At 40.1% G+C, this 25,169-nt stretch overlaps 1 protein-coding gene across 2 annotated transcripts in view; it reads right to left on the bottom strand.

Moving 5' to 3' along the window:
* The window catches only part of herc3 (HECT and RLD domain containing E3 ubiquitin protein ligase 3), a 29,377-nt gene that overhangs the window by 3,562 nt on the left and 646 nt on the right, over positions 1-25,169 (bottom strand). The window contains exons 2-24 of one of the 2 annotated variants that reach the window (XM_019256069.2): positions 23,086-23,445; positions 20,886-21,045; positions 20,652-20,728; positions 19,744-19,965; positions 19,495-19,586; positions 19,077-19,207; positions 18,627-18,778; positions 18,199-18,272; positions 17,435-17,559; positions 17,254-17,313; positions 15,082-15,193; positions 13,515-13,704; positions 12,438-12,601; positions 12,203-12,316; positions 11,951-11,977; positions 11,738-11,836; positions 11,461-11,631; positions 11,235-11,378; positions 9,797-9,963; positions 8,809-8,875; positions 8,247-8,329; positions 6,228-6,411; positions 5,019-5,121 (exon numbers count right to left, since the gene is read on the bottom strand). In XM_019256069.2, the coding sequence (XP_019111614.1) occupies positions 5,019-5,121; positions 6,228-6,411; positions 8,247-8,329; positions 8,809-8,875; positions 9,797-9,963; positions 11,235-11,378; positions 11,461-11,631; positions 11,738-11,836; positions 11,951-11,977; positions 12,203-12,316; positions 12,438-12,601; positions 13,515-13,704; positions 15,082-15,193; positions 17,254-17,313; positions 17,435-17,559; positions 18,199-18,272; positions 18,627-18,778; positions 19,077-19,207; positions 19,495-19,586; positions 19,744-19,965; positions 20,652-20,728; positions 20,886-21,045; positions 23,086-23,308 (2,941 nt within the window). In that variant the 5' untranslated portion in view covers positions 23,309-23,445. Of the gene's footprint in view, positions 1-5,018; positions 5,122-6,227; positions 6,412-7,664; positions 7,911-8,246; positions 8,330-8,808; positions 8,876-9,796; positions 9,964-11,234; positions 11,379-11,460; positions 11,632-11,737; positions 11,837-11,950; positions 11,978-12,202; positions 12,317-12,437; positions 12,602-13,514; positions 13,705-15,081; positions 15,194-17,253; positions 17,314-17,434; positions 17,560-18,198; positions 18,273-18,626; positions 18,779-19,076; positions 19,208-19,494; positions 19,587-19,743; positions 19,966-20,651; positions 20,729-20,885; positions 21,046-23,085; positions 23,446-25,169 lie in introns of those variants that run through there. The other variant, XR_003463004.1, reaches the window with a different exon arrangement.

The raw sequence follows: 25,169 nt of genomic DNA, 5'->3' as shown, positions 1-25,169 counted from the left end.
CGGGGCTCCAGCCCACGAGGACCGGATGATGAATGACAGAAAGGGATGAATGGACGTGTTGGCTAAAAGATATTTACAGAATTCAATACAGTTGGGAATGAAAAATCAAAGGGAGTTGACAAATTCAAACATTCTGCAGCTGGTCGTCCTCAGCAGACTGCTTTTGATTTCATTTATTGTTAAGTCTGTGAAAGGCAAATCTGAGATTCTTTCAAAATACATCAAATATTGTGAAAAAGTTGCGTGAAAACACATAGTTGAAGGTTAATGACGATTTTTCACCAACGTTTTTAGTCCAGGATTTTGTGGGCGGGTCTTAAAGGGTGGCTCCGATGACACGCTGAGGTCACCCTGAGCATACCCCTGCACTCATCAGAGAGTAGAGATAATTAATTTGCTCAGAGGTTTCAAAGTTAGTCATGGTCCATTTTTGAACTCATCTGGACACGTTTCAGTCGCTTTCGAAATGCTGCTTGACTGCTCCACGCGTGGGCGTGGCTTAGCGCATTCAGGCGGCGTCCTGGGCTCAGAGTACTACTTCATTTTTACCTGATTTGACAACTAATTCATTAAACTTGCGATATTTTTTTTAATCGTCTCATTAGGAGGGTGGTTATTAACACTTTCTTCTTTGGGTGTGACACATCATGTTACATTCTGAGGGTGCATCATTGTTGCATTCATTTGGTATTTCAATCCCAGATATATTTAACTGTGGGACGACATCCAAAGGAGCAACAGTTTAGGGCAACTAGAAAAATATGTGCATGCTGCTTCTTTGCTCCAACATATCCTGTATCCACTGTGGCTGTTCTCAGTCTTTTGCATATCTTATGATTTTAGGACTGGATAAAGAAGTGGTCCCCCAATTTCCTCCACATTCGTGAATTTGTAGTTTTGACAAACTAGACTCTTTTTCTGGGGTTCATTTTAATTATTTTACCCATTTAGCCTAAAGTCTCTGACATATCACCTTGTTCTTATCTACTATATAGTCGCATTGTTTGTCAATCCTGTTAGTATCTGGAAAAATCGTTTTATAGTCCCAGTTTCTCTTAGGCTTGAAAAGTTATTATGTTTCCATATAGTACTTCAACTTAGCAGAGAAACCTCCAAACACACACACTGATAGCACCAACATGTGGGCTGCTGGCCTGGTCATCAGGATTATCAGAGTATCTGTATCGAACCTCCAACCTCGCTCTCATCCTGCTGCTTGGAGAGATGACACAAACATTACAATCATCAAAAAAATAAATAAAACACTGCAGTACATCTGTTTTACACTTGTATGGTTTTATTTAAAAAGTTGGCTGGAACAGAGAGCTTTGTGTAGATTTCAAACAAATGCCAAAAAAGAAAAAAAAAAAATCACATTTTTTTCCCCAGTAGCACGTTTAAAAGGTGCAAAAAAGTCGACGGCTGCACAGACTTGCATGGACTAAATCAGCTTTTAATTAGACAAATATGACGAACTGTAGATCATGTGTGTCTGCAGTATAGAGCTAAGCGAGGGATGAACTGTCTCAGAAGAGTTCAGTGTTTAGACCTTTAGAAGAAGAAGAAGCCCGAGATCTTTGTCACTACATTACCGGGCTGTTTCAGGTTGTTATTGCTATGGATGTGTCAGTGTGACCTGTTATCAGGACATATCAAGTCGTGAAGTCACATTACCCACTGTCATGTATGAAACTGATATAAAAAATATCAATTCTATATGTATTATATATGCAAGACCATTTCACACATTCCACGCCAATGCACGACCTAATTAAACATTTTGGATAAGAGGATTGAGTTGTAGGAATAAATAACGCATCAGGGCAGTTTTGAACAGTCATGTGATAGAATATTTGTTTATATTTAGAGTATTAATCTGCCCACACTGTTAATATTCACTTTTTTAAATGTTGTCCCTGCCACAAATGTCACATTTTAATTATCTGCAACTTGGAAACAAACTAATACACTTTCAAATTTAAAAGGTTACATACGAGGTTTTAAAGAACCTTTAGGGGACGTTCGTATTTATCCCTTTCTGGTGGGAGTTAGCATCATGTTATCTCTGTTCACAGGGCACTTTTACATTACAAACGCGTTCACGCAACGCTGATCAAACCCAAATATCTCCCTGTATCGTTTATACCGCGGTTTTTAAAATCTAGTTTACATCAACCAGCAATTACTGGTTCGGTTTGCCAAGAGCTGAAGAAAGAGGAAACCAAGCGATGGAGTGGGCTACAGTAACTCGGACGTCATAATCACGTGCTGGCAGTTTCTGTATTTATGCCAGAAGACAAAAGTTTAAATATGAAGCTAAATCGCAGCAGTCATTGGGAGCACAAAGGGTCCAGCTGTCCAGAATCTGTCAACTGGCACTTTAAAGCTCATTAATTAACATTTTTGATCCAAGTGAAAAACATTTGCTATTTTACACGAGGTTATGTGACGGAGATTTCTTGGCTCTGACTATAGCTGTAAACATGTTTTATTTCTGCTGTGGTTAAACATTTCAACATGGGGACTTATGGAGACTGACTCACTTCTGGGCCAGCCTCAGTGGACTTTGAGGAACTGCAAAGGTTGCGCTGGCTTTTTAACCCTTTAAATACTGTTGTTACGGAATAAAGTAAAATAAATTATAATAAAATAATAATGTTGCAGTGTGAACAAGCCTAGCTGAAAATTATTTTCCTGATCAGGTCACAGATTTCATCGAACTTTCTGGTCAAAGCCAAGAAACAGTCGGCACTAGGCACCGGTAAAATGTTCGAATTTTCATTTAACTCTCATATCTGTACAATCGAGATATCACGTATTATTACAGAGCTTTAAATAGTGCTGCAAGGCAGTTTTTGTTGTTGTGAGCTTCCAGAATTTAGCTTTTGGTTGCCACCTTAAAACATGACAAACTTCTCGTCTAACTCTCTGCCAGAAAAAGCTAATAAGCTCTTTACCCAACGTTTTTTTTACTTTTAAATGACCAATCAGGTTTTTTTTTTCTTTTTGTTTGCTCTCACTCATGAACATGCACACGACGATAACCACTAAAGATGTAAGAGTCAGCGATCAGAAGGTTTTGCTGTATGTTTAGAAGGCAACACTGTTGAATGCAGTTCAAAAACAAAAGTCAGCTGCTCCATGATCGCCAGCTCCAAAAGAAAAGAGGGAACGCAAATAATATTCACCGTTTCTTGCCTGATACTCGGTACTTTGTTTTAGGCAGGAGGACATGCTGTGTCCAGATTTCAAAGGAGGACGGACACTCCTCCCTGACGTCGGGGGGTAAAGATGATATCAAAAGTGCTATTACTACATATATACACAAGTTTATTCTGTCGCAAATAACCACTCTATTTAATAAATTAAAAATAAACAAAACTCAGTATATGTCTCGATAATAACGAATTCTTTAAAAGGTGAAAAATAGAATTTAAGGAGTCGAATATAAATACACAAAAGAAAAGACAAACACCCAAGGTTCTCAACCTCCTCTGGTCTTTGATTTCAGGTCCCAGCTTTTTAAATCATCATCGTGTGAATGTATAGTTTGATTTTTTGTGACATATTGCAAATAAAATGAACACCCGCCTGTAAAACACCGTTCAATGGTCCTAAAAGGTTGAGAAACTTTCCCCAAAGCAATAAAAACAAGAATACTCTGCGTTTACATCATAGACCTTTCAGATTCAAGAACAATCTTGTAAGAGCATATAAAGAGAGTGACTTCCCTGCTCCCGAGGTCCACCATTACACTCTTTTGACACTGACACGGTGGTGATTGCTGTTAAAGTGCATTAAAACTGCTGCAGGCCCCCCAACCCCCCACCCGGCCTCTCCTCACACCAGGCTGAAGCCCTCGTACTGCTCCAGGCCTGAGTGAGGCGGCGGCGAAGGATCTCTTTGGTCTGGTAGCGGGGCATGTCGAGCAGGTTGTAGCAGTGTGGGCCACTGGCAGGTAGTCCTCCTCGCTGTGGTGGACTGGATGACGATACGCAGGCTCTCCATGCCGTGGATGGGATCCGGTCGCTGCCGGTCAGGAACACTGCAGACAGACAAGGACAGAGGAGGTTAAAATGTCCTGCGCTCCACAATGGCTGCATCTATACTTATTATTATATACAGGTGTGGACGAGATGCCGACCGATATTTGATTTGAAGATATTTTGATGTGACAAAATTTTGAAAGGATTGAAAGAAATGTGTGACTAAGATACCTGCTGATCAGGCACATTTTATTTTTATACTTTTTATAGACAGACTTTTCAGTCCAACAACTTGATTTGCTCCAGCATCTCCTCTAAAACAGAAACCATGAGCAAATAAAAAAACTTATTTTTCTATGTGCGTATCAATACTGAACTTTTTTGAGGTGCACGTTGTACAGTCGCTATTTTGTGCGTGTGTATATGTATTAAAAGTGGTTCTGATGAGAAACAAAGGATAAGAATTGGTTGCAAATTTCTCAAAAACAGAAACCTGGCAAACATTACTGTCGAGCCCCGACACGTTACAACTTGCTTAACCTGGATCTGATGTTTTTTTTCTCTCAAACACCCTGAATAAGAGTTTTTGTAGGATTCAGTTCAAAACACAAAGATACAACCACAAACCTCAGATTTCCATTTTTTTTATTAAAAAATTATGCTGAATGTATTATTTAGTTTCATAATGAGGTAATAATTCTATAAATGATGTATGTAATGTAAAGATAAATATAAATAACTAAATAAACATATGTCTTATTCATACAAACCTTTTCACAACCTCCTACATCACGACTTAAAAAAGCTCATCTTGTCATGTGAATTATGTTTTTATCTTCTTCTCTTGTAGCGGCTTCGGGAGCGACTCCTCAGCAAAGCTCTTGAGATTATTGTCAACATGTTCAGGCTTTAGTTAAGACCGCATGTATTCTCGTGCAGGTTGCACATTATTTCAGGATTTATGGAAAAATGTTTCAGGCTGTGAGCGTGAGAATCAAACAGATCGAGCAGAGAGGCGAATAAAAGGCTTACATAAGAACTGCTTCTTCTTCTCCAGAGGGAACTCGTGGAAAACCTCCCAGAACAATCTGACCGTTGGATGCGTGGCTGAATATTCCCCTTTGTAAACTGCGTTCTGCGAAGAGAAGACACGTGATGACGGAAAGCTTTTTTCCCAGTTTTATCATAACTCAAACATTTCCTCTCTGGCAGTGACAACCAGATTCATCAGTGAAACAAACTCCTCAGAGATCTGCATGCAGCTCTTTATTCTCTCAGCCTATGGCAGAAAACAGAACAAATATTTCAGACAGATTTTTGCAAAACGATCTGATGTGATGTTGTAATCTGTCCTGACACTTGTGAAACCAACTGTCAAGATGTTCACATCCAAAGCTACAAAAAACATCAACAGCATCATCCAGATAAACTGTTTTGAAACATCGTTTTAACGTCTGGCCACAGAGAAATGAGGAGCTTTTTACATCATGTCATTATTAATTTTATTTACCCACCATTGCTGTAATTTTATCAGTCTTGCAATATCCCATCTCATATGTTTGTTTTGTTTTGTTTTGACAGATACAGCTGAAGAGTGACGGGAAAGTGGTGAGAGACAGACAGAGGATAACATGCAGCAAAAGGCCACAGGTCTTTTTGTATTTTGTATTAATTGTATTTCACTTCTTTAGTTTATTTCTATCCGTTACACACTTTAATGCTGAGCTGACCGGTCCCTCACATTTCAATGTATTGTTGACCTGCATAATGTTAAATAAACCTGAAACTTGAAAATACATATTAGGGTACTCGCCCCGTCTCATCCTTTTTTTGAGTCTTTATCTTTATCTTCATATCTTTAGCCATGACGTTTTGTACATTCATGATCCCCTGAGGACAAACCACGCTGACTTTTTTATCTAGCACCACCAGCAGGTGAACACATTTAAATTAAACTAAAGACATTCCCACCAGCCTCAGCTGTACCGTGTGTTCAGCACTAATTAAACTCTGTGCAATGACAGTTAAGTTTAACCTGATCACATGCTGATGATGTAAAAGTCAAATTTCCAAAGAAATGTGCTCATCGTCACATCCACAGCTGTCGGTTTGCAAACGCATCACTCAGGATTTGAGTCATTCCATGTCAATGAAGGAAATGGTTTGTGCTGCGGACAATAAAGTAAATGTGTCACAGAACTGTTAGACAGATCTGTTGCTCGACTACGTGCACGTACTGACCTTCTCCATCTCCTCCCAGTTGTAGTTATTGTTGCCGACCACCATGGCCATCAGCTCAGAGGGCTGGAACAGCGACAGGATCTCACCCCCGCACACCTTCAGGAAGCCCGAGGAGAAGGCCAAGTACTGCTCGCTTACCGAGTCCGAAAACACGTAGCTCAGGTAGGCCTCTACAAACTCCTTCCTGAGAACACACACACACACACACACACACACATTAAGTAAATGTTTAGGTCATTAATTTGTTCTGCACAGCAGCTGCATCCTCACAAAATCAGTTTATAAGGAAAGAATTCATTCAGACCTCGAGGTGTGACCATAAACACTCGCTTCCTCCTCCATTGTGTCTGTGTTTGTGCGTGTGTGACGACTTTATGACTATTTCAGCTGTGGTTTTTAAATGTGTTTTTTTCAGGCTCTCAGGAATCCATCGACGCCCTCTCCTGACCTGAGTTTGTTTACATCAGTGAGGACACGCTGCAGAGATCGCTGAGGTAGATTAAATCGATAATCTCTTCAGCCCTGCTGGATCCACCTGCGAGTCCATCAGTACGAATGCATGCGACGAATGAAACTAGAGCGCGGAGGATATGAGAGTTTTGAGGCCGATACTCATAACGACTTTAGACAGGGGGAAAATTTACTGATTCACAACATGGCAGCAGATATACTGAAGTTTTAAGGTGGAATGAAAACAGACCTTTGGATGTGGATTGTGCGACAAAAAGGTGCTTTTCATAAAACAATATTATATAAAGTATCAGTGCAAGCATACACACGATATAAACTCGTCTAAAATACAGTGCTGAAATGAGATTGTGACATTTTAGCCGCATTGGACACGAAATTCGGACCAAATCACAGTAAATAAGCTGTATTTATATCGCAACTTTCTGGTCTTTCGGCCACTCAAGGCTCTTTTACACTACATATCTCATTCATACACTGAATGCAGAGAAAAGACAAAACAAATGTCTTTTAAAAAGAGAAGTTAAAAGTTTAAATTCATCCGAGAAGTTCCTGAGAACTTTGTACTATGTGTACTAAGTTCTGAAAGGTATCTACCAACAGATGATCAAGAGTTAACTTTCTGGGGAAACAAACTCCAGCGTGAACCAGTAGGTGTTGATTCATTTAAAATTCCTAACAAACAACGCCACTCTTTCAAAATAAAAGTGTCCTTAAACTGACATCCTTTTGTTTACACACAGAAATGATGACTTGCTGTTTTTGCACACATCCTGTTAAAAAGAGGAAACGTTGGAAAAGCAAGGAAGCTCCATAAATAAGTTAAACTGGCCCGTTTCACATATACAACAAACTCACAATAGTAGGACACAGATTCATTCTAAACTTTGTGAAACAATACTGATACAGTTCACAGACACAGAGTCTGACACGGACAAACACAGGAAATCATCTGTCTGACAAACTAACCTTCAGTCTCAATCAGCTCTCTCCGTCATGTCTGACTGTGGATGTTTGGCACCACGTATTATTTCTGTTATTACAGTTTCATATCTGGGTGTTGATGGGATTTTGTAGGAGCAACTTGGGTCTCTGACGAGCTCACCATCTGCTCAGCAGCGGCAGCAACCAGACATGTTGACACCGCCCGGCCCACAACTCTCTGTGGACGCCTCCACATAACACTGTAATCAATGTCACTGGTGCAAGGACGAGCTTAAGAAACGGGGTGTTGATGGTGGAGGGAAAAAAAAACAAACACGCTCAGCGGTGCTTAAAATACAAAAATCAATCTTTGTTTTCTGTGTTTTAAACGCAGAACACGACCTTCAGTCAGAACAATGGGCCGTGAACTGGCAGCTGTGTGTGAGCACATGATAATCTGCTGGGAATAAAATATATTAAAAAAACTGTTTATCTTCCAGACAGAACGCAGTGCTGAGCTTTAAAATATTCATAGAACAAGGTGATTTCAAATGGGACATCGAGTGAAGGACGAGCTGATGAATTGAACTGTGGGCGGTTCGTGTTTGATCTGTCGAGCTGCCTCACCTGTTGTTTTTGTCCACACTGATGCTTTCTCCTCCGGGGATGAGCTCCTTGACTTCTGTCATCCCGTAGTTGTCCCTGGTGATCTGAACAGGACGACAAACAGTCTTAGATTTACATTTCGGGAGTGTAGACGCTGTAGGATGTCGAGGATTTTTATTTAAAGGGGATGTCTGGTCACATTACATCTTTTTCTTTTTGTCAAAAAAATCCCATGAAAAGGTCCAAAACCTATGAACGAGTGTGTTGCTAAAGCCTCACTGCTGCACTGTGTGACATGATGAACATGGACGAGGAGTGAGTGGATCAATACCTACTGATACTAAGTGAGCTAAGTGAGTTAATGGGATGAATACAAACAAAAAACAGATCAGTCTAAAGTTAGAAACATTTTTATGAACCGAAACAGACGCGTTCAGAGCACCGGGCCAGTGTTTGTACCACCGAGAAGAGGAAGTTATGTTTGCTAACAAAGTTTTCTGTCGTGACCAAAGAGTGTCACAGACAGGAAAGCAATTATCACATTGTTGGTTGGAAGAAAAATTATCCTTTAAGTTAGACTTACAGCAAAGGTGAGAAGAAACGTCTCCTCCACGTCGCCTCCTTCATAGTCTAGGAGTTGTTGCAGACTCCTGCAGCGGAGGAAACAGAGGGAACATGATCATGACAGCAGGGAACACACAAGCTTATAATCATATTAGCATGCGGTATAAAACTAATGAAAGGTAAAAGGCAGAATCATCATCATAAAATAAAATAGCACCTCATGCAGATCATCACACAGAGCTGTAATAAAACCTTCATTTCAGAAAAAGCTCTGTAAGGATCATCCGCCTGTTTTTTCTACCTTATCAGACAGTTTCATTCACCTGCTGTCAGGTTTCAATCTACCCCGTGTTTGGCTTTTAAAATGAAAACCAGGGATCAGCTGTGCCTGACGGATCAAACAGATCGAGGAACACTCTCAAATTATCTGCTGGATTAAGAGTGGTAATATATTAGCAAATAATACCAGAGAGGAAATGACTCAGAGGGAGTGTCGACTTAGTTTTCCTGGAAAGAACAGGCTGAATATTTACCACCAAAAACTCAGGAAACTTGGGCAGGCGAGAGAAATGCTGATTAGTGAGTTTAACCTCAAACAAAAGCTTATCTCTTCACTGTCAGCGTGTCGATCTTTAAAGACAGTCGAAATAAAAAGAGTCCTTTGTGGTTATGTTGTCTCTAACAGCAACACTGCAGGCTGCACAGCCCCACATGTTGCTCTCACAACACTAATCTGAAAATCAATAGTCGAGGAAAAGAAATGCTGACCCTTCCTGCTCAAAATTCAATAAAGAGGCATTTTCCTGCAGCAGTTATGTAAGCGAGCGGCAAACTATTCTTAAACGTAAGAGAGCACGACAGGATTCGGGACCGTCACTTCACAATTTTACATAATTTAGTTACTTGTGGACTAAAAGATAGAAAAGATATCTCTTAGAAAAAAGCATATTCTGTGTTGCATGGCATCACCCTCTCCTCCGAAGCTCAGAGGTGTTGTTGTTGTTTACCTGGCCTCTGTGGGCGAGAGCTCCTTGAAATCCTCCAGCGTCGGCGTTACATCAAGCAGCTTCTTGTAGAGAGCCAGAGGGAAGTGGAGGTCCACCACCGTGGAGTTGTAGATGGCCAAACCGCAGATGATCCCGATCAGGTGAAACCAGTTCTGCTCAACAAAACACTGGAAACACACACACACACACAGGAAATATCATTTATTAATGCCTTTATTACTACTTCTCAGCAGCTGTCTAACGTCTAGGTGGTTTGGTGTCTGCCAGATATATTCTCAACATTTATTATTCAAAGATAAAAAAAAGTCCAGCCTGTGAGAGTTCGATGATGATTATATAAACCTTTTCAGCTGGCTGTTCTTCAACAAAGCAGCTGGATCCCTGAAACATTTCAATAAAACATTTCATCCAAAGCTCAGAGTAAATGTGATGAGCATGTCCCTGAAAATAAAGTTATTCATTCAATTTAACAAACTCAGATAGTACAAATACACATTTTAGATTTTGGATGTTTCAGAAGTTTTACTGCTCCATGAGTTCTAAGAAGTTTTAAGATTTTATAAAAAGCTGTTCGACCTTGTACAAACGAACGGGGACAAAAGGATTCTGTTTCATTGCTGCTCATCATTGGACTTAAGTAAGGAGTGATTCAGGGACACGTTCTCTTATAGAGGGAAGTGTTTTGTAAACCTGTCTGTAAAGTTGGAAAGAGAAGCTCGTCCTGGAAGTACAGGTGCAGGTCGAATAACACATAACATAAATAACGTTTCTCGAGATCTATTACAGGTTTACTGAGGTTACGTATCAAAGAAACAAAATAAAGTCTCCAACAAAAGATGTCGACTTAGGTAACCTTTCGAAGTTAGGTAACCTTCGATTTGACCGTGAAACAGTTTGGTTAGTTCGGTTAGGGCACCAAAAACTACTTGTATACATTGAGGAGAAGATCATGACGCAAGTTAAACATGTGAAGTCAACATCGACATCCGTCATACTGCTCCCATCTGGTCACAGATGCAGATCTGTGAACGGACACGCGATGGCAGGAGCTTTGTCCCATCTGTCATAGCATCTCTTAGCAAAACACCCCGGTAACCGCCACGTGCTGAGAGCTATATGGATGGGACATGGGGGGGGAAATGTTCTATATTGTTAATGTATTTATGTTTTTATGTGAGGCTTTGTACAGACTGAGGCAACAAATATTCTTGTAAGGACAATAAAGTATCTATTTATGTTTGATTTCAGGAAGGGACACGGTTCGTCCTGTGTTTGGTGAGGAAAATGTTACTCAATCAATCATCAGTACTTATGTATATAATTATCATTTAAATGTAACGTCAGTAGTCACTTTGCTGTGGATGAGCGGACCTTGATATTTATTTGCCAAAGGGCCGAACTAGTGAGTTTCACAGTGTCGTTCCGCAGGGTAACTTACTTTGTCTGAGAACCACAGCAGGTTGGAGTCCTTGTAATGAGTAAACATCCCGTACACGGGATCCATCAGCTCCTTCAGCAGCAGCAGGAAGAACTCTTTAGTTACTCCACCTGCGTCCACGGCCTCCTCTCCGTCAAAGATGACCTGGTAGAAGCAGACGAGCAGGTCACGAAGAGTACAGACGGCTTATGGAAAAAGAATAAGAACCGCAGTGACGCACTCTCACCTTGAGAGGTTTCTTGAGATCCACGTCAGAGTACATGGTGAGCTCGCGTAATGTGTCGCTCACTAAGTGGTCTCTGCGCACATGGAGCACCAGGTAAGGGTTCCTAGCGAGGTGGGGTTCCAGCGTGAGCAGCATGAAGACATTGTGCAGGTTTGCACCGCTTACTGCCATCTTAAGGGAAAAAAAAAAAAGCGAAAGAGAGAGACAACTTCTTTTAAAGTGATGAAGATTAAACCCAAATTAGCGGTAAAATTATTTTCACATTTACAGCAGCTACCTGCATTTGGAGTTCAGCATCTGTTTGCAGCATGGTTGTCTTGGCTTGAGCGTTCAGTATGAACGGGTAGGCACATAGGTTCACTGCGGGAAAGTCACTCTGCAAGAAGAATTAAATGAAATATACTTACTACACTAATAATATTTTAAAAAGGGGTCACCTAATTTGTGATTTATAGATGTTGTTTTTATGTTTAATCTTTAAATGAGGTACCTGTGAAGGGGAGGATGATCCCACTTTCTAGAAAACAAAATGAAAAAAATAGAAAAGTCATTTGTTATGGATAGTAAGAACTGCAACATACCCACAAGCAGTTATGGATAAAATTTCACACAGTCTCTGCTGACAGTGAGAGTGATTGTGTGTGTGTGTGTGTGTGTGTGTGTGTGTGTGTGTGTGCGTGTAGATTCAGCAGATGTCAAGTAACAAGGAAGTGAAACTTTGCCCGAACGTGTCAGTACTCACAATCTCAGCTTTACTCAGAAACCATTTGAGGTAGTCTTCCTGGATGTCCACCAGGTTGGTGATGTCAGGGATATAAAAGCGGTTGTACTCCACGTGACGGGCCTTTAAGTTTACCTGGGGACGTGGAAAAACAAAACACCTGCCTCAACTCCGGGAACCGTCACAGTTACAGTTACAATAAAGGACATTTCCTTCTCACGCTGTCAGGAATATTTGACGGCAGCTGTGTGGATACCTTGTGGAGTTTCTCCAGCAGCCTCAGCGTGGCAACAAAATAGTTCTCATAGAAGACCGGCACGAGCAGCGTCTTGCCTCCCGTTAGCATAAACACAACGATGCTCTTGTACATGTCGACCATTCTGGTGAAAACGCCGCCGTCCACGAAACACCACCAGTTATCTGCAGGGAGAGAGAAAACGGTCGAATTAATTCACAGAGCAAACGTGAGAATATTTCACTATGACCAGCGGTGGAGTGTAACTAAATACATTTACTCAAATACTGTAGTTCATTTCTACTTCTACTCCATTACATTTTAAAGGCACTCCAAGTTTATTTAATTTAAGTTGGTGGTTTTTGACTTTTACTCAAGTAAACGATCTGAATACTTCTTCCACCACTGAACAAAACCACAAGTTATACTGTCTACTGTCTGTTTCTAGGATGAAATAACTACATTTATTTTTATGCTGTATTTGTAGCTATGTAGAGACATCAATAAGCTTCAAGCAGTAGTTCTTGTCGGATGTTCGAAAAGCATCTGAACCGTCTCCAAACCGGCACACCTTTCCAACATCGGCATCAGGGAGATCTGCGTCCGACAATCCAACTTTCAAGCAGCGATTGGTCAGGGGTGCTTCACTCTCCAGCTCTTTATTCCTCCCATTACTTCTCACAATTGCTTCGGTCACTGACCAACTTGAAAAGTCTTTGTTTGAACAGTTTAAATAAACAGCAGAAAGTTTCAAGTTTGTCCTGAGCTGAGTTTTTGTATTTTTTTATTATTTCTTCGGTTTGAAGCCGTTTGACCAGCTACAAACTGAACTTTACCTCAGAACTTTGCGTCGTGTTTACTCTTTGGTGATGTCATGAACATTTCTTGAATCATTTTCATGTTTGGTGGCTTATCTAAAATAAAAAAACGGGCTAAGCAGGTGACTCAGGTGGACATGAATGAGGACGCTCATGTGGTGTGACAGTATTTGACATGACAGGATGTTTTGTGTTCTTAGCTATCAAATGTGATTTTAAATGACGTGACTGGGATAAAGAAAAAAGAAAAACTTGTAGTGTGTGCATGCAAGTATGATACCCAATACTTTGCTGGGGTTGGCGTCTAGCCGGAGGATGGCCATTGCAAAGGGGATAGTGAGGCGGATGTAGTTCTTGGAATCCTGCAGGGCCGGGTACTCGGACAAGATGAGGTAGATCCTCATGGCCTCGACATCAGGAGGGGAGCGCGGCAGCTGAGGGATCAACAGACTCTCAAAACTCTTGGTGGCCTAAACAGAGGATAGAGACATGCAGGGTTTATGTTGTTTTTGTGATTACACACATCAAAAGAAAAAATATGAACTGTTACACGGAGAAAAGTATTTGAAATATTGTGTACTGTGATATGTTTGAAAACTACAAGTATGAATAAATAAAGAGAGAAGAAAGAAAGAAGAGAGAAATTTATGGACTATTTATCCAACACAGCGCGGATCAACTTGGCAGCAGAAGAAAAATATCAGTCGCTAAATTTTGGGAGAGGCTTTTAGCGGTTTGGATCTTGGCCTCGGTCTCTCCACACAGATAATAAGTCATGAACCCAAAACCTAGTATTACCGAGCTAATGTTAGAGGTTGGGACTCAGCCCTGCAGTCTGCGCCATGGATCTGCGGCAGGACTTGATGTACTTTCAAAAACAAGCCTGATAGTAGTCACATATGACAGGGATGTTTTTGTGCAATGTTCCTCCTTTAACAGCTTCATTACGAAGCTCAGTATCAAATCTGATATGTTCGTTTTTGTTTTGTTCTCTTCTTTTCTCTCAGGTATTATTACAAATGATTAAATAAAGGAGGTTTTGAATTAGAGTAATTGGTACATTTTTCCATGACAACTTTTAATGCACAGTTCCTTAAAGTGAGACTATGTGGTTTACGACGATGGTTTGAATTTTCTTTCATTTTCTATGTTGCTTGGGGGTCAGTAAACACGACATGTGACGTTGTTATGTTGAACGAGTTAAGTAACAATTACCTAAACACATCCAGCAGGCACAGAGCGGCATTGATTAGGAGTCATGTTTAATTCCACCCGATGAATGGAAGATATTCACTCTCCATTAGCTCGACTTTAGTCTCCATCAAATCCTGAGGGAAATATCTGCCTCTTAAGATGCTAAATGCTCTCTCTGTGTGCACCAGCCGGTTACTAACTGTGTCTGTCTGATGTTTGGAGCTGTGCAGGTCGTGCACAGAGAGATTTTTCATTACTGGGAAAGGGCTGCTAGAAAAGAGGTTGATGAGAGCAGTAAGAGTGAACTAAAACTGATGACGCAGCTGTAAAACCAAAACAATGAGCTGAAAGGTGCTAAAATGCCTCGTAAAGCTGAAGGGATTGTTAATTAATATAAAAATATTGATTAGTGCAGCTTTAAAGACACCATCATAAGGTGACCAGTGATTGTGGTATTTCTTCTATAGAAGATTTTAAACTACAAGAAGATTTACAACCTTTATTTTTCTGTATTTTCGCTTGATAACGAGACAAGAGTAAGAGGCTTTATAAACTAGTACTACTTGTTTATGTCCTTGGGGTTCAGAAAAACAGGTTTTGGACAATGTTACCTTGAACAAATTACATTATAAAACACACTTATTATTCGATACCTGCTCCAGAAGTCCAGAGAAAGCTGGTTTGCTGAGCGTCGCGAATAGCATCCTGACAGAGTTGAGATCGATGCCTGGGATCTTTGGGTTGGTTTTGAAGTGGGCATCGTCACTAAGAAAGAAAACAATCATATGATTACATTTAGACTATCTATGATGTTAAAAATAGGTCATAGGTCATAGACTCGATGTAAAACCAGTCATGTGGCAGGTAAGCTGAAGTTCACTGAATGGGCTCACAGATGTAAACACACAGCCTAAAGGTATTTAAATCAATCCCTAAGCAGATCTCTTCTTCAGCCTCGAGAGTGAGCACAAAGTGATAAACATGTCGGCACCATCGCCTTCACAAAGCCAACAAAAACCCCTCAGCATGAAGGACGTCTACTATTTACAGTGTCATCCTTCATGTTCTAATACCGCTGGTTTTATTTTGTCATAACATGAATACATCAGATCTGATCTCGAGGAGACTGTTTGCCAAACAAAAAACACTGATGCAGATAGTACGGTGTGATTGTGAGCACTGACCCACTTCAAATCTGAGGACTCAGTTCTGGGTCACAAATGAGACACTAATGCAAATAAATAAAGGTCCCTAGCCGCAGTTTATTTTTAACTATACTTCAATATTTTTGCTGCCCATGTTTGAATGAATGCTATACAGATTTACTGATGTATCTATGTGTGTTTTTCTACAGTTCCAGTTAGTATAAAATTCACTTAGCAGACTCTCGACATCAAGTCTGCATTCATTTGTGTCACTATAAAGATGAGTAGTTTAGGATAAAATAACTACAGACATGTTCTCTGGGATGGATTAAACAACTCAAATCAATCAATTAAATTTCTACAACATAACCAGTGTGGTTTGCTCAATAGTTAGCTGTAAAATTATAATTTTATTCAAGACAAGACAGAGTTTCAAGGATATGGGTTTAAAGATTTGGTGTGAAGAGGTACAGTACACACTCATCATTAGTGCAAAAACACACAGACTCTGTAAGGCTGTAAAAGTTCATTAAAAAAAAAAAAACGTACAGAGCGAATGAATATGTAGCTCTTGTATATAAATTCAATATTTTAAGTGCTTTTTGGCTGAAAGGTGATGAGACAGAACACAGAAACAGATTCAGACCAAGAACTGTCAAATTTGATACTGTAAAAAATCAAAAATATCAAATATTCCAGTTCAATTACAACACAATAATGATCGGATTTGTGCAGCCATTGCAAAAATATATGGTTATTTTGGATTTATGTGTTTTCAGCTACAGACCAACAAACTTTTCTGTCCATTTACTTTATCGTATCTTCATATACGTGTAGCTGTACGCACATGCACACCTTCTCAAAGTGTCATTGTCACATAAAATGTAATCAAATCAAGTCACTCACTGCTTCTGCCCTCCACAAGTATTAATATTAAAGAATACTTAGATTATCTACTGGTTTAACCAGAAAATTAGTTGATAGTTGAAGTGATCCTGGTAAGTAGAACAGTATCAAATACTTCATGTCCTCTCCAGAGGTCTGTTTTCCACCCGGACAGCCTCCTTAGTTCATTTCCTGGACACGATAAGTATCTGCTGATGAGTCTCTACTAAAAAGTCATTACACTTCCACACAGACTGATGGTCAGAGAGAAATCTGGAGTCTCACAGATGTCAGTGACCAGACAGATAACATCTTTCCCAGCCACGACGATCAGCATGTTTGGTCAGATAAGACGACATACCATGATAGTATGTGATCCTGTGAGGTTCCTGCTAAATAAGTTCCCAGGAGTCTAACTTACATAAGAGTCTGTGCATTCAGCCACACAGCGTTTGGTTGCATAACAGCAAGACAGTCACTGATAAAACTCTAGTGTGTGCATTTGGACAACATTTCTTTTTAAAAGGGGAATGAGATCACTGTGTGCTTGTTGATGTCAGACATGACCGCAGTTTGTTGCAGGTAGACCTTTCAAAAAATGATTGTTTTATGTAAAATTTGAACCTAAAGAGTCATTAGCTGCAGCTGTCAGATAAATGTAGATGACTAGAGGAATTAAGTGATAGAAAATGGAAAGAAATCTTAATCGGAAAAGTAAAAGTAGTCGTAGTAGGTGAGTACTTAGTTACTTTCCATCACAGAAACCTTTTAATAAGTTATAATAAGTTTACGTACCTTTGGTCCAAGAAGCTGGCATTCCAACAAGCCGTAGAGGAGAGTTGAATAATGATGTCACTGCACATGAAAACATTAAACACACCAACAAGTACAGAGAACATTAAAATGATATAATTTTTTTTAAAGACACAGTACAATGTGAAACATTTCAAATAATAACCTTTATTACTTGACTTACTTTGTGATGCTAGAATCTGTGCTGTACATCAGCTTTAACCTCCATGAATTTAATCTTTCATAATTGATTGGGGAGATTGATTTGCTGATATTAATCACTCGGAAATCTTCAGGGGGGAGAAAACTCTGAAAGATAAACAGAGACAACATGACAGCACAGTCACAAACATTAACAGGATTGTTTGCACTGCTACTTCGTCTGTGTGTGTGTGTGTGTGTGTGGGGGTTAGTGCTTCAGTCTGGGTTGTGTCTCCTTCCTCCATGAAGAATAAATAAATGTGCCACGCCTGAGCTCCACATTTTTTGCTGGATAGGCTGAACGTGTATTTTGTCTTCGTCAGTGCACATTCCTGACGAGCTGCAGGAAACTTGAAGCAGACGATCGCTCCACATCCAGGGCGGCTTACTTAGACATGACTGCCTCACTGTGGTGAAACACTGGAACTGATTAAATGTAGCATCAGCAAAAGAAGGAAAGCCTGTTTGGGGTTTGATTTTTTAAATTAAGCTGCATATTTTTGAAACAGTTTTAATCAGCATTAATTGTGTTGTAATTATGATTATGTCATGGTTTGTGCAGAGCTGTGGTTGTGTTACTGTTGATTGGTATTATGATAATTCTGCTTTATATTCTGTAATTAAAGAGCTGAGGGCAGAATAAACTGTTTATGGACAGATATGAAGTCAAATAATGCAAATATAATAACATAATAAATTAATAAATACAAAGTTTTAAAGAGGTTTACTAACATGTTATTCACATACCTGTTCATTAGAGTATAATAAGAAACTATGGTCTCCTCCGCAGATGATTTTGGTCACTGTATATTGTTTTGATTCTAGTGAAAGGAAAGAGAGAGCAGCACGGTTAGCCGGACAACGTTTTACAACAGATGATCAAATAGTTACTTAGAGTGCTCCATGTGACACTTGGACACTCATCCGACACTAACTGGTCATTTCCCTGCTGTCTGAGGGGTTGTTATTAGCCGATTACACCAATTCAGGCCCTTTTGGTTTGGAGCTCTCTGAATGTGATGGTGGTCTGTCTTTAAAAGAACTTTTATTCTTATAGTTATAGCCTATACAACCTAGATAAGTACTAGTAAATGGGAACTATTCTACACAATAGCTGTGCATTAAAACAGACATTTAAGCCACTATGTAAAATGAGCACAGAGTCTTCGGCTTACCTGTTCTATTAAAATTTCCAGTCAGAAAACTGGCCTTGACAGGAAACGGACTTCTGGCATCCCCCAGTATTCCTGTGCCCAGCTGGCCGTGGCTGTTACAACCAAATGCATACACCACACCAGAGGAAGGCACGAACGCCAACGTGTGGTGTCTGATGAAAGAAAAAAGAAGATTTAGGATGCAGAGGGACAGGACCAGCCTCTGTACACAGATCAGTCAGGACCGTACAGTTGGATGAGCCTAAAATAAATCTGATCCAGTCTCTGATCTGACGTGTATGTGAATCTGGTGGACAAACACAAGAAATACCTTTCACATTAACGCAGTGCAAACACCGCCAGTAACTACAGCAACAAAACTGACCACAGAGCTTCATCAGCATCTTTCTGAAGTAGTGTTTACACCAAATTAAACAGTTAACAGGCTGGACACTGCAGAACAGACAGTACCTGCCGCAGGTGATCTGGGACACCTCGGTGCCCATGAGCTCCAGCACTCGTCTGGGTAAAAGTTCATTATTGGTGGAGCCATGACCCAGCTGACCCCACGAGCCGTCACCAAATGTAAACAAGCCGCCATCCTGACAGAGAGAAAACATGGGGTTCATTTTTTTTTTTACGGTTGTTTGAAACAGAGGGGGACGATTTAGGTTTGTGCGGCTGAGGTCATCTTGGTTGATATATTCACATATATATATTCACATGCATGTAACTCATTATAGAACACCAACAACTGATCTATTATTGATTATTGATTATCTGACAGCCGAACAGGCAGCAGCTGACCAAACTGGACTCTTTAACATTTGTATGCAGCAGGATGTGCTCAGATTATATGAACATGTAGGGGGGTTATCTACGTTCATACCTTTGTGAGAGCTGCCGTGTGTTCGTCTCCACAGCTGATGTGAACAACTTTTTGAGATCTCAAAAATTTGATGTGGCACGGGACAGCTCGATCTGAGGAGGGGAGAACATAAACAACCAAAGCAAGGTCACAGTGTTATTGACTGGTGCTAGTTTGTGCGTTGAGACGTGAGGGAACATGACAACTACTGCATTTTGATTCAAGAATGTTGTGGCGTGAAATGTTTCTCCTTCAACAGCTCATTATTACCCTGTTTGTCATTGAGACCCAGTTGTCCGGCTTTGTTTTTGCCCCAACCAAACACGGCGCCGGACAAGGAGAGAGCGAAGCTGTGGTCTCCCCCAGCGGTTATCTTCGCCAAGGGAATTCCTGCCAGAGACTTGAGGGGATGAGGGAACAGCTTGCTCGGCTCTCCTTTCCCGAGACCGAGCTGACCGCTGGTGTTCTGGCCCCACGTGAACAGCTGGCCATCTGAGAGGGAAAGAACATATTAGCAAACATCTACATGGATTATTGCCAGACCAGGCAAACATACGACATTTGTTCTGGTAATGTGGTACTATCTATCTGTCTATCTGTGAAGCCTCGTTCTTATAGATCCCAGCTCAGTTATGAGCAGAAACGTACAGCCCAGATTTCTACTGTAACACATCTCTAACCTCACTTAAATGATTTTAGATTTATTCCTAAACTTAAATCACTTCAAGGGTTGTACCAAAAAATAACAATTTTAGTCTAATATGAAAACAGATGATGGGGTGTCAGTGATACGTGACATGAATCATGACATGCAGCATCCTCTGTGTCATATCTGTCTCTCTAAGTCACTATCATATAATAACAGACAGACTAAAGAACACTCCGGTCTCAACAGCTAGTATGATTTCTTTTAATGTGTCTGGAGATTTTAAAAATAGTTTGTTAATGAACTTGAGCTTGTGCAGTATTTTTAGGGGGCATATTGACTGACAGACGTCTGGGCCGATTATAATCACTCATAATACAACACAGTTTGTCAGTCAAGATGAATTTGAGGCGCATTCAGATGCACGGTTGAAACTGCTATCATGACATGGATATGAGTTTGCACATGCAGCGGATGGATACGAGACTCTTAAGATCTAAACAGTGCTGGTGTGTTATGAAAAGATTCAAACCTCTAGAAAGTGCAATGCAGTGCTGATTCCCACACATTACTTGAGAGATCCGGTGGTCACAAAGTCTTTTGACCAACCTAGGCAGAACAAAACAAAAGCAACAAAAGGTTAACATTAAAAAGATTTCTCTGTTTCTCTACTAAACCATAACTTACAGTAAAACCCATGTTTTACTTTTCTACCAGCTGTCGAGCTGTCATTAAATATTGTGTGTATCGTGTGCTACTCCATCACCTTGGAATTCGAACAGCCGCCTCTGCTGTCCCGAGGCCAAGCTGGCCCCCCTCACCAGCTCCCCATGCAAACACCTGACCCTGCTCGTTCACCGCCATCGAATGAGCCCGACCGCACGACACCACCGTTATCTTCTGAGTGTCCAGAGCTCCTACCAGCTCTGTAAAAAAGGAGGAGAGACAAAAATGAGACACAAGAAACACTAAAGCGTATAGAGCTTTGATTTTAGTGTGCAGCTGCTGTATACCCTCACAGACCAACCCATCGGAGGTATTTTAGATTTTAGATTCCCCTTAAAAAACCAAAACATGCATGTACTGTTTGCAACAGGACAAAACCTGAGATTCAGAAGCTTGGTGCACATAAAACCGAAAATACAGACAGAAGACAGAAGAAAATCTGGGTTATGCTTTCATGCCTTGTGGTGCAGATAATAAGATACTGTGCAGTGGTCGACTAGTTTCCTGTTCGGGATCAAATACGTGTCAACTGAGCTTATACCACAGTATGATTTATTAAAAAGATATATTTAAGCAGCTAAACATACCTGATGACGTCCTATTAACTAAACATTATTAAGTATATATATGGATGTATACATGGAGTGATCATATAACGTGTGAGTTTCCATCCTCCACATTTGTCACCGAGGATTTTTATGTATGCCAGAGCCGTCTATTGAAAAGGTCTATTTATTTCACTCGAGGTGCAATGATTCTTGCATTTATTCATTGTTGTCACAGCTTCACCCACATGCCTATACAAAGCAACACACAACACCAACCCCCATCCACATGGTGCCAACACAGACCCAACCACTGTCTGCAATCGCTTCACCAGCTATGAGAAACGGTGAAATGAGTTATGAGGTGCAGAAAAGTGAGGTGGACTCTGCTTCTGCTTTTAGACACATTTTTGTGTCTCAAACAACTAAATAAGCTAAGTTGGAGAAATTAAACTCATGATATCGTCACATTTTTTGCTTATTCTTATCGAAAATCTACCCAGTGTGGTGATATCTAGCAGCTGTAAAAACAAAAGCAACTACTCCACAAGACATTTTACTGCATTTACCCAGAAAAACAGGATGCTGAAAACCACAGCATCATGAAATATTCACATGACACTGCGTCTCCCACAGCAAGTACTGTTTCTACTGTTTCTACATAATATCTCTTGTGGTTTCATTTTTTTATTTTTTATTATTTGTTGTGATCATGAGAAATTAGGTCCAACTCTGATACAAATGTTCGCTGTACAAGACTAAAAAGTCTACAGCCACGCTGGCAGCTCGTGGAGGCTGAACTTAGGCACGGTGTTACTTGGAGCTAAATGCTCACATCTTAATGCAACCATGCTGAGGGTGAGGGGAATGCCGTTAGCTTTGCAGCTTTGTTTGGTTGTCACTTTACTCTTACAATGAGTATTTAGTGTAATATAACCTGTTTATATAGTATGCTCATATCTATTTATACAGTAATATAGTTGTCACAACATTGTACAGTGTATAGAAGCATATTTTCCATATTCTGTTTCAGTATGTTTTATATTTAGTTTTTTAAATTGCTTTTTACTTATTTCTTTTGTAGTTCAATAAATAAATAAACCTGAAACTTTTTGAGACTAAAATGTTTTTAGTCATAAACAAAAAGGTATGAGACAAAATGAAATATTGACCGTTGATAGCACAAGACAGGGGATCAAATCTAAAACAATTAATCTCCAGATAATCATGAATGTACCAATTTTTTTTTTTTTTTACAGCAATCCATCCAGTAGTTTTACAACCAAAAACATCAACCTCATGGTGGCACTGGAGGAAAACTCCATCTTGTAGATGCTGAAATATTTAAATATTATTTATTCTGGTGTCAAAGGAGGAAAAGTCATCAGGATCACCAAATTCATGAGAAATTATCACTTTGGGATCTTGAATATCTGCATCAAATTTCATAGAAATCCATCTGATAGTTAGAGATGCTTCAGTCTGGCGGCTGGAGCAGCGTTGATCCAGGGATGAAAGAGGCCAAAAGATTCTCCACTGGTGTTAGACCATCACCAGTACAAACAGACTCTGAACACGCCATGTTATGTTCACCCACATTCTCATTTGGTAACTTTCCACAGGCTGCGGGATGGTGCAACACCCTGCAGTTTGTAATGATTAACCAAAAATCTGCCATTCACACTGAAAGCTTACCCGGAGATGTCCCTGGTTTGTCGTGGCCCAGCTGTCCACAGCAGCTCGAGCCACATGTGTACACACTGCCATCCTGCAGGAGGAACATTGAGTGTTGCCATCCGCAGGCTACCTCCCTCAGTCCCCTGCCGCTGAACACGTGACAGTTCTTCGGCTCAAACGTGGGGTTCCTCTCCATACCAGTACCCAACTGTCCGTCCTTTGCATTCCCCCAACACAGCATGATGACGAGGGGGAGAGGAGAGAGGGGATGAGCACCAATCAGAAGAGGCAGAGACAGTGACGGCCAGATGGAGGAAGACAGAATATGTTCAGGCTTGAGAGCAGCCCCGCTTTCTCCTCTTCATGTAACTTCCAACCCTGGAAGAAACAAAATACAGATGAATCATGTCGTCTTTCTTCATGTGTGGACACATACTGATCACTGTGTAAACACCTAAAGTACAGTCAGTCGTGACTGTGTGTGACAATGATGTAAGCGGTATGACAGAGGAACAGTGTGTTTAAATAAACCCTGTCACTGTAATCCCGGCTTAAACAGCTCCAAGCAGTCCAATCCACAAGCAATACATCCATGTTACCGACTGAGTTAGACATAATAAACAAACGTGTACACAGAATAATAAGATAATAAGATTTGAGAGCAACGAGTCGAATTCCTTGAATGTGTGCACGTACTTGGCTAGAAAAGCTGATTGTGATAAGAACAAACATGATATAAATCTACAGACAGAAAGACGAGGAGAGGTGGAAGCAACCACAGCTACCCTTCAGACATCTGACCCCACCTTCATCACATTTATGTCCATCTGAGCCGGACTGAAAAACTGTTTCCTGTCTTCACAGTAGATAAAATCTGCGTGAACGTGAACGTCACTGTTGAATGTACTGCCTGCACTCACCTGCCACTTTGTACAGGTACATCTAGCTAAAATAATGCAGTCAAATACAAAAATTAAAACTGAAACAATTAGTCGATTGATCAAGAGTCAGCTGATGACTCTTCGTCCTCTATGTAAATTCATTAAATATCTATACAGAGGTTTTAGACTGAAGAATCTATTTGTAGATGTCAGCCTGTGCTATGGGAAATTTATGGCAATTCTTCACAATTTTTTCACATAAATCAGGAAAAAAAATATCAGATTAATCAACGATAAATAAAACAATAAAAACAAATGCTGTTTGCAGTGTCCAGGTTTTGTTCAACATTTATCAATGAAGATAAACTAAATATTTCAAACGCTTGTCAGCATTTGGTGTTTAAATACTACTATTTATTACTTAATATTTACTATTTTATAGAAATTTCCAGTGTTCACTTCATAGTTGTTATTTTTATGTTTGACATTTGTAAAGCGCTTTGTAATCCCTGATTTCGATTAGCACTAAACGGCACGATTAGGCGCAGTGGTCAGTAGTGCTGGGCGATGTGACGATACATATCGTGGGATCGATAGAAAAGTGTCTATCGTGCCATTTCTCTTCTATCGTTTCTATATTTTCTATTATTACAGCAAATATATCATTAAATAGCCTGCAACCATTGTATTAGTGTTGTCTTGTCACCATGCATACTCTAAGTTTATAAAAGTGAAAATAAAGAAGAATAAAAAAGAGATTATTCTCAAAGAAACTCCGTCTTGTGGTTTTGCCGGGCTGGAGGATGTCTGCAGTGTGGTGCATATCGTGATATGGGTATATCGTGATATAAAATAATCCATATCGTGATATATGATTTTTTTTTTCCATATCGCCCGGCACTAGTGGTCAGCACTGTCGCTTCACAGGTTCGCAGAGATGTCCTGACCTACAAATCCATTTTTCTTTTTCTACAAACCCCAACAAATGTCACTGCATGATGATTTTAATTGTTTTTTCATCATAAACCATCTGTACAACTGTAATATCTGTCAATATCATTCTTTTTAGCATATCATGCAGCCTTAAATATTAGTAGCAGTCATTTTAATCTCAACAACAGCCTGAAAAATGATCATTAGGTTGAATAAATGCCTGGTTAAACTAAAAAACTAAACATGAGGGAGGTGAGTTATTGTATTAGACTGCATTGATTTTTTTTT

The sequence above is a fragment of the Larimichthys crocea genome, chromosome X (assembly GCF_000972845.2).
Source record: "Larimichthys crocea isolate SSNF chromosome X, L_crocea_2.0, whole genome shotgun sequence".
In the NCBI taxonomy this organism is placed as follows: Eukaryota; Metazoa; Chordata; class Actinopteri; family Sciaenidae; genus Larimichthys; species Larimichthys crocea.
The sequence above is the reverse complement of the archived record's forward strand: the minus strand, read 5'-3'. Positions and strand labels throughout refer to the sequence as shown.